This window comes from Falco naumanni, chromosome 11, assembly GCF_017639655.2.
Source record: "Falco naumanni isolate bFalNau1 chromosome 11, bFalNau1.pat, whole genome shotgun sequence".
Lineage (NCBI taxonomy): Eukaryota > Metazoa > Chordata > Aves > Falconiformes > Falconidae > Falco > Falco naumanni.
The window spans coordinates 22,075,300-22,085,523 of record NC_054064.1 but is presented as its reverse complement, the minus strand read 5'-3'; the positions used below and the strand labels follow the sequence as shown (position 1 = coordinate 22,085,523).

General features: G+C 41.8%; 1 protein-coding gene across 2 annotated transcripts in view; it reads left to right on the top strand.

Annotated features, from left to right (window-relative positions):
* The first annotated feature begins 955 nt into the window (after positions 1-955).
* AK5 (adenylate kinase 5) overlaps positions 956-10,224 on the top strand; it is a 102,024-nt gene continuing 92,755 nt past the window's right edge. Inside the window, exons 1-3 of one of the 2 annotated variants that reach the window (XM_040610128.1) lie at positions 956-1,444; positions 3,201-3,413; positions 4,393-4,560. In XM_040610128.1, the coding sequence (XP_040466062.1) occupies positions 3,245-3,413; positions 4,393-4,560 (337 nt within the window). In that variant the 5' untranslated portion in view covers positions 956-1,444; positions 3,201-3,244. The remainder of the gene's footprint in view (positions 1,445-3,200; positions 3,414-4,392; positions 4,561-10,224) is intronic. The other variant, XM_040610126.1, reaches the window with a different exon arrangement.

Sequence of the window (10,224 nt, the reverse complement as noted above, 5' to 3'; positions counted from 1 at the left end):
ATAACACACAAGGGGGAGAAGCTTCTAAAAAGACTCCTGAGAAGACCTGTCCTATGTCTGAAGAATACTGAGATACAGAAAGCTCGCTGTTTGTTCGTAAGCTTGCAACTTAGGTATCCTATTTCTGTTAGGCTATGCGTGAGACTACGTGGATGTTGTGTTACAAACGATCAGCAACAAAGTTAAAATCTAATTGGAACATCAGACTTGATACAGGACAATTAAGCAACTGAAATAATTAACCCTGACTTCCAGTATGCTACCAAGTATGACAGAAGATACCTCTCATGTGGCACTTCTCGGAGCACATCTAGAATAACGCATCCCATGTTGGGCTCCCCAGTAAAAGAGATGTTGATAAACTGCAGCGGCTCGACTGGACCAAGATGGTCAGGGATGAGAGCCACTGCCCTTGAGGAGAGGGCTCAGGGAACTGGGCTTGTTCAGCCTGTGGCAGGCTGAGGGGGACATCATAACAGCTCTCCAGTGCTGGTGAGGAGGTTATCATCAAGATGGAGCCAGGCTCTTCACAACGGTGCGGTGGTGGGCAAGAGACAAATTGAGACAAGGGAGGTGCCAACTGAACAGAAGAAAACGTTTTTTCTGCATGAGGCCAGCCAAGCGCTGGTTGCCCTGAGAGACTGTGCAGTCTCCATCCTTGGAGGTTTTGCAAGATGATACTAGATGAAGCCCTGAGCAACCTGGTCTGACCTCAGGCAGGAGCTGTCCTTGCTCTGAGCAGGAGACTGGACCAGAGATTGTCTTCAGGTCTCCTCCTGTGACCCGACCATCGCTGTTGATGAACATGAAGCTCACGAGCTATCACAGTTCGTGGCCTTTTACCAGCCCATAGCACACGAAATGCCTCGCTCTCCAGAACGCCGACAGACGATGCCGAGGGCAGAGCCCGCGGTGCCTTGGGAGGCGCCACCGCCTCCGCGCTGCACTCGCGCACAGCCCCCCGCAGCCGCGGCCCCCCCAGCGTGCGGGGCGCGCCTCGGGACCGCACGGACAGACGGCGCCTCCCGGGGAGCCGGGTCCGCTGTCCCCCGGGGCAGCCCCGCCCGCGGCCCGCAGCCAGGCACAACGCCACCGCCTCCGCTCGGGTGCCTCACCGCAGGCACCCCCTGAAACTTTGCCCGGCAGCCTGCGCACGCTCGTCCTCCCCGCCCGGGGAAAACGTGCTCTCGCTGCCTCCGTGCAGCGGGGACCGGGAGGCGGGCAGCCTGCCTCCCTCCTCCCCCCTCCGCCCCGGCTCGCCCGCCCGCGGAAGCCTCGCCGAGGCTCCCGCATTGCACCGCCGCTCCGTGCCGTGCCGTGCCGTGCGCGGGGCTCGGCGCTGCCCACCCGCGCCCCGCCGGCGCCCCCGTCCCCGGCTGGCGGTATGAGCGCCGGCGAGGCGAAGGAGTATCTGGCCCGCAGGGAGATCCCGCAGCTTTTCGAGGTAGGGGCGGGGGGCGCGTTTGGCGCCCCGTCGGGGGGGCGCTCCGCGCTGGGACCCCGCGGCGAGCGGCGGGGCTGAAGGTGGCTGGAAGGACGGAGCCGCCAGCGGCTGCGGGGCGGGGAGCGGCGCCGCGGGGAGCCGGCCCCAGCGCGGCCCGGGGGCTCCGCCGGGCTGGGCGCCGCCGGGCTCCGAGCCGCCGGCCGCGGGGCCCCGCCTGCCCCGAGCCTCCGCGGGCGCGCAGGCGGCCGCGCCCCTCCGCGGCGCTGCGGGCGGCCGCGGCTGCCGTCCCTCAGCCGCCTGGGAGGGAGCGAAGTTGGGTGTCCGCAGGGCAACGGGCCGCCGCGGCGTTCCGGCGGGGGCTGGCTGCCAGGTTTTCTCCAGATTTTCGTCGGTCGGGGAGAAGGAAAAACCCGCAACTGTTTAGTGGGGGTTTGTTTGGCTTCCTGCGAGTTACCCGCTGCTGATGGTTGATAATCACTTCTCTGTGCAATGTGGGTTATTTTTCTCCCCCCGCTCTCCCGAATCAGACATCCTGCCATCTACATAAAAGACACACACACCGGGACACATAGGTGTTTTCCCTGTTCTGTTCTGGAGCCAGGCGTTTTTTTAATGTAATTGGAAATTACAGGACATAGACCACGCTGATGCTTTACTAACACGTTTACAATGTGAATGGTTTCACAAGAGATGCGGACAAAACTGTTTTTCTGTAGAGGCTCGAAGCCTAAACTAACAATTTTTAAGAATTGATGCGTATCTTCTGTGAAAATACATAGCCAGTTGCTGTGATCATTTAAGTAGTATAATAAGGGCATAGGTGCGTACAAACAATAACCGATTTTATAAATTCAAATGGGTGTAAACAACAGTTACTGTATAAATGCAGACAACAAATAACTGAGCAAATCCTGAATCGGAGCTATTTATGTTTATTACTAATACCAACTGTGACTCTCAAGTTAATTTGCACAAAAATTAGGATGACCACAAAGGAACAGAAATCATCCTGAAAGACATTTATTGTTAAGAGAAGGTTGGATGCAGTTGCCTTGTGGAGAAGATGATGACTTATGTATCACTTTGTTAAGGAAAATCAATTACCATGCGTCAGAGGAGGGCCTGACATTCCTCCCCATAATGCTCATAGGTACAATGGGTACAGAGTTAAATACCGCAGGCAGGGATTTTCTAATAGCTGGGAAATTCCAGTCAATGAAATCTGGAGGAACCTTTGAACTTGGGGTTTGGTTTTTTTTTCCAATATCCAATCAAGAAGGTAATTAGAGTATTTCTCTATTTCTCGTGATCTTTAAAAATCTTTTTTTCATTATTTGTGTAAGCGTTGACTCAAGAATATGGAGAAGATACTTGTGTGTGCATTGCTCTTTAAGGAAAAGATACATTTTAGTGTCTGATAGGCTACACAGAATATATAACTTCTGGGGCTCTCTAGTTTATGCATTGGTCTGCGTATAGTTGCCAGTGGTAGTTCTAAGAAAAATGTAGGGAACTTTTTTTTACTATTTTCAGTTTTTATTACAGTGTGAACAGAAAAATACAAAGACATAGCCACAAGCTTCCTGTTCTGAATCCATTTTGTGACATTGGCAAACCAAAATCCTACAATTTTTGCAGGCCTCACGCTCATGCATTGGCTTGAAGTAAGAGTCTGAATATACAAGGAATATGATGTCTCTCAGTGTAAAGTAAAATGCAGAGTAAAAGTGCTTGTTTTTCCTGGCATCTGTCATAGTGTGTATTTCTGATCTTACGTTGCAGAGTCTGTTGAATGGATTAATGTGTTATAAACCCGATGACCCAATTGAATATTTGGAAAACTGTTTGCAGAAAGTGAAAGAGCTTGGAGGGTCAGAAAAAGTGAAATGGGACACTTTTGTCAGCCCAGAAAAGAAGACCCTGCCTCCACTCAATGGAGGACAATCCAGGAGGTCTTTTTTCAGGAATGGTAATGTATTAAAGTATAAAAATGTTTGTATTTCTTATCATGTGGGTGGTTTTACATCCACTACTGAATTATTTTATACTTCTATAGCAGATCATGCCTCATGCTGATTTTCCTTAGGCAAAGGACTCTAGGATTCTGTTTCCTTGCATTTTGGCATTTTTCTCCTCCCATAATGGATGCTGTGCAGGAGAGGAATTTGTGACCATTTTGCAGCCTAATGATGGGTATTTGCTGTGTAAATGTTTAACACATCAGTGGAAAGATTTATTGTCTCCTACTTAAAACATTTGCAAAGATAAGGGCAGAGTTGATCCAGTGCACTTGGCTTCTATTTTTAGTTGGTCTGTATGGATGATGTACATACTAACTTCAATGCAGTTACACTAGACTGTGTTTCTAGTTTATATTGGAGCTCTAAGCTAAATACAATGTAAACGATAAACTCTTTGAAAAATGCACATCTCATAAAATCTAAGCAGATGTCACACCAATACCTGTAATTATTTTATTTGTAACGGTAACAAAGAGTAATTAGCTCATCTTTCAGTTGCCATAGTTATTGTTCCTTGCCATCCAGCATTTCATTAAACTAATTAGCAAGAATACTGTCTCCGTCTCTCTGGACAACATGTATCACCAAAAGAGTTCATCTTAACAGTACAGGTTATCTGCACAATACAAGGCTTTTAGTTGCAGAGGACACTGCTGAACTGTGGGTGTTATGGGCAGATTTTCACAGGAAAGCTGATGTGCTTGTAAAGAAACACCAAAGAAAACTTGACTCCTAGTGGTTCCAATTTAATAACTGGGCTAAACAGAAGGAAGAAACATTTAATATAGTAACAGCAAGCACATTGTAAAATTAGGAGATATTTATACTTTATGTTTATTGATTATACTGATTTAAATTTGTGTACACAGTAAATTTTGAGTTTTCTGTGTATTTCCATAATTCCCAGTTTGTCTTACTATTTTACAGTGATGCCTGATAATTCTAACTTCCCATACCGACGGTATGACCGACTCCCTCCAATCCAACAGTTTTCGATAGAAAGTGACACAGACCTCTCTGAAACTGCTGAGTTAATTGAGGAGTACGATGTGTTTGATCCTGCGAGACCTCGACCAAAAATTATTCTTGTCATAGGTATGAAGGCAGAGTCATTTTGACAAGATTTTATCTTTGTTACTTTGCCTTTTTATTTTTTCTGCAAATACATGGAATGCCTATATGTATTTAAATACAATTTTCCCATCTGCTGTAGCAAGTGGTGCAGCCCAGTTAGAGTGTATCAGATGAAATTGTTAGTGCTGAGGATATATCATTCCAACTGTAAGCATTTTAGGGGTTGCAGTGAGCACCTGCGGTCATGTTCTGTAGACTGGATGCCTGTTAGCAGCTGGAGAGCTCATGGTTTGCTTATGGAGCACATCTGCCAGTTTGTTTTAATCAAAAACAAACCTGGCTCATGAATTTCGAGACAACTCCACCATGTGAACCAAAGAGCTCTTCTAAAGCGTGCTGCAGATCTGAATTAAAACACTATCGTAGATGCACTCAAAGCTGCTCACAAAAAAGAATATTTAAAAATAATGCATAAGGCACCTCAAAAAGGTTATAGGGAACAGTTGTCCTTTATATTTAGAACCTTGAAAACTGATCGATATGTCCAGCTGGAGTAAGCATACATAGTCACTGGTCCATTGCACTGATTAATTAATCCATAGATCTATTTGGTGAATTAATCCTGTGCCAACTTCATGGAGAGTAAGCAATCAGCATCAGTTGATTCTTCTGTCTCCCCCAGTTCTCTCTTGCGTCACGTTTAGTGTCCTTTCTAAGCAACTTGTGCTTTCCACCTTAAAGCAGCATACTGTTTATTAAGAAATAGCTGCAGTTTAAGTCTAAGTCAACGTTTTATTTTGTTTCTGAATTTAATTTCTTTGAAATAGTTTCCTTGTCATCTGGGATGTTTGTCTTTCAAAATTTTACCACCAGGCCTAATTCTCTGACTCTCTGGACTGTTTAAATAGTTACAGCACAGGTGCCAGGTGATGGAGAGTCACATTTTTAGTCTATAAAGCCTTATTCATATTAAAGGGAGATACTGCTTCTGTAACATAGTATGTAGTATAGTAAAAGAGAATAGAAATGTCTTCACTGTGATGTAGAGTGGAATCTCCCTTTACAAGAGTATGTAGTGATAGGACAAGGGGTAATGGCTTTAAACTAAAAGAGGGCAGATTTTGGATTGAATATTGGGAAGAAATTCTTTCCTGTGAGGGTGGTGAGGCACTGGAACAGGTTTCCCGGAGAAGCTGTGGCTGCCCCATCCCTGGCAGTGCTCAAGGCCAGGCTGGATGGGGCTTGGAGCAGCCTGGTCTGGTGGGAGGTGTCCCTGCCCGGGGAGAGGGCTTGGAACTAGATGGTCTTTAAGGTCCCTTCCAACCCAGACCTTTCTATGATTCTATGATCAACAAGAACAGCATGTCCTCTATGCTCTGCATCCAGCAATTATCCAAAATGTGATACTGGAATATACTGAAAACAGAAAACCAGACATTTTTCTAGATATTTGTGGTATACCACAAGAATTGCCTGGGCATTTGAATTTTCTTAATCTTTTGTTTCGGAATTACAAATCTGAGCATGAAAATCTCTCCATGCACCATTGAACTATAAAGCTTGCATTAGATGGAGAAATAACACGTCTGTCTTTCATCTTAATTAATTAGCTACCCTTCTTTTTCATAAGGAAAAAAACCTGGCTTCTTTACAGTGACCACAGAAGACTCTTAATGCATTGAAATCCATGTAGCTCTGTTGCAACAGAGTGATGAATGAAAGTTTGATCTAGGTGGGATGAAGAGGGATTGGCTTTCACCTCTGGAACGGAGTGCAGGGGTGTTTGAAGTGAAATCCTTGAACGCCAGCATGTAGTGAACAGACTATGGATTTTATAGAGCTTTTCTTTGCCCCCATTTATATAGGGAACATTGTAAACATTCCACAAAGGCTATTTCAGGTTTATTTTCCAACTAAGTTCCTTTGAATCTGTCCATTACAGTGTGATCTGATAGAAATACAGTACTATATGTAGCTTAGCAGCTATTGTCCAGTTTTGTACAGTATCAAGACAATTTCTCCCAAATTCAACTTTCTGTTGAGAATGCATGTAAAAACACACACCAGCAAGAATAAAAGAATGGCTAATAGATTGAATGAAAGAGAGAATATGAAAAAAAGTGTACGATTATTTCAATAGATAAATGTTTTACATAAACAATGTGTTGCATATTTTTCTGTTTGCATAAAATGCCAGAGAAAACTTCAGTTAAAAAAGGTATTTATGTTCAGTGATAACTAACCGTACTGCCTGACTCAGGTGGTCCTGGTCCCATTCATTGTTGGGGACTGAAATTAACAGAAGTTAAAGACCTGTCTTCTGCTTTGCCTATTAGGTGAACTTTTCTTTAATAATGCATTAGCCCAAGACCTTTTTAATGCTCCCATAAAGGTTTTTATAACTTCTTTGCTTTATGAAATCTGTCATCCTTATAATGAACCAGGTGGCTCCAAGGCAAAAGAGAGGCCACTTATTAAGCTGGGGGTTTTTGTTCTTTTCTGTGCTTGCAGAAAAGGCTTCTGGTGGCATGTAAAGCTATAAAGCTGCAAAGTGAGTATATGACTGGACTTCAGAAAGTCAGGTGGAACCAGCCAAGATGGCACACATCTGAATCACTGGAAAATTAAGTTTCTAAGGCATTATAACACTAGGAAACTAGATTGTGTCTAAAAATGTGTTTCCTAACATATTTTGACAAACACATTTTTACTACTGGTACAGCCTGAGTACAAAGATGTTAAAAAATTAATTACCTGGTGTCATTAGCCTCAGTTCAGTATGTTTTTAAACTGCACTTAATCAAAAATATTAGTTATATTAGAAGAATACATTTTCCTTTTATAGTTAAAGTTTAAAGGATACACCTAGGATAGTGCTGTCAGCAGGTGGCTGGTCCCTTGGTTCATCATATCCAGCCCACAGCTAGATTTTAAAATCATAAGTCTTTTCATAAATCTTATTATTATGTGAATTTGGTTTGATTTTACAACAGTATAAGCAAAATAGAAATTTTATACTTCCATTGACAAAACTAGATTCAAACAACTGCTTTAGTAAAACTTTTTGGGAATACAAATCTTCCCTTGAAACCAATTAGCAAACATAATTTTAGATGCAACAAGTGTTCTCTAGTCTAGACATCTTCTAAGAAATATGTAAAATAATCACTCTTTTCTTGAATAATGTATAATCTCAGAATAGGTGAAAAGAATAAAAACCAGAAGTGATTTGATTTTCCTTTCTTGTGAACAGTTTGTCAGTATGATTTATCAAAGAAGCGGGAATGGATACATTGTTCAATAAATTATAATGATTTGCTGTGGGAAGTACTTTTGTGTTATCACTTTTCACTTATTTTATTACCTGAATGTTTTCCCCTAGATTGTAAATGGATAATCCCATTTTACTATGAAGGGATGTTTTTGGATTGGGAAAAACAAAATGTATGAGAAGTTTGTGAACATTAAAGTAAATACTTACTAGGTATTTTTTCTGCTTGCAATTCAAATTCAAATTGAAAGAACAGAAGTGCCAAACTACACCACTTCTGCGCCACAAACCCTGACACCCACCCCCCCCCCTTCTTTCTTTAATGGCAAAGCAAAGCTCTCCCTAACAGAAGTGTGAAGTCTACGTAACTGGTTCCAAAACCTTTTTTTTTTTTGGCTATTGTATGGTTTTACAGAGACTGATGTTCTGGCATCTTTTGTATCTCTGTTGGAATGCAGATACCATTTTCCTTGTCAAATTTTAAGTTTCTAATGTGCTATATGTTACCTATATATATATTTTGAATCTTTATTGCTTCTGGGGTGCAACATAGACTTTTTCAAACTTTTCTGGAGTCTCCAGTGAAATAAGCTGAATTTCCTTCCTTGGAAGTTTTATATCTGCAGGAATTAAGCACAGCATTGGCTTCAGTATGTTTTATAAACCCTTTGCTCTGAAGCACAGTCACAACCTGCTGCCCCTTTTTTTCTTGTAGCTAGGATTATTGACTGTAAATAAAGCCACATAAATTCATAGTAATAAATGTTACACATATGTTTAAACACATATATGAGATATATTATGTATATGTTATGCTTATTAGATTGCAATATGTGGCTCTATATATAGTGAGAGGTTGCTTATGGAAATCTTTACATGGAGTTCCAGTAATGACTAATAATCCTATTCATTCATCTGGCAAACTCTGCTCCATACAAACTGTCAGCAATCACTGAACAATTAACTTTACTTCTTTGTGCTGTTGTTTTCATCTACGTAAGAAAAACGACACTGGGAATCAGTTACTCCAATTCTGCTGTCATTCTAGATTACCAAGAGCCTGTAATAAACTGTAAACTACATGGAATTATCTTGTTTGAACATTTGTATCAGGTGTGTGTTTGATACAGGAGTGAAACACAACGTAAGGTTTGGTGAAATGCAGTTTGTCCTGCCAAAGGGAGTGAGGACAGCTGAAGCAGAATTGCTTTGTAGCCACTTTAGCGGAGGAGATAATTCCTAGTATATCAGATGCTTGTGTATCTGCAAAAGGGAAACGTCCTTTATTCTAACAAAGAGGATAGGTGAACTGTCTGTGAGAGAAAGAGTTCAAACTGAAAAATCTGAGCCTATCTAGATCACCTAGAAGAACTGAAATGGAAGAACACTTGCAAAACCTAACATAATCTGCCAACAGAAGAGAGAAGGCACATGCCTTTTTAGAAGAGTAGCAGCAAGCGGAATGAGGGAAAAATATTTTTCAGTTCTAACCTTACTGTGCAGAGATAATGTATAGTTTTTCTTTCATTTGTGTTTTGTGAACATCTGTAGCTGTCTTGACTAGTTGGATGTTATGGATAAATGCTTGTATTTGCATCTATCTTAACCTGGCTTGATTTAAGCATTATTTAAACTTAAAAAACCTTTTTTCCCCAAGAGTATAACTAAACTGTGGGCAGGGTATGGGAACACCTTAACAATACACAAGTTTCCCTGGGCATTCTGTTCAAATGGTTCCCAATCTGAGTTACAGAGGCCAAGTGGAGTTACCATCACAGCATCAAGGGTACAGAACAGTTCCTGGTGACTAATGGTGACACTGAAAGCTCTCTGAAATGTAATATTGGGACACAGGTTTGAACCTGGTTACACAGAGAGTGTCATAACCTTATTGAAGAAATATCCTGCAGTCAAGTCTGTATTAATTATATAAATGCCTAAAAGCTATTTAGGGGAGTAATACAGATAATATGAGAAAGAGTTCCATGATTACTAACAGGAAGCTCATTCTATTCATATTTACTTTCATTACATTGCTGTATTTTTTAAAGTTCATAGAAAATGTAATTATATTTTTAATAAATCTTAATTCTTTATCTGTTGAAACAAAATTCAATGTTCTCACACACAATTCTCCAAAATATAGCTACTTAGTGTTGGGAATTAATATAAAAACATTTGTTTTGATTTTGCTTTGTTATGCTATTCAATAACGTACACTTTTCCACATAAAACATTTATTTTTTTCAAAACAATTCCCTACTTCTACATACTGGATTCCAGTTTCTCTGTTCTTCACATCATAATGCGTCCTTTCGGTTGAGGTGTAGTCTGACTTTTTTAACATGTGTGCTTGCTTCTGCTGTCCAGAAGCATTCCCTGCTATGTAATGGAGCTGTTTTCTGTGATTTTGA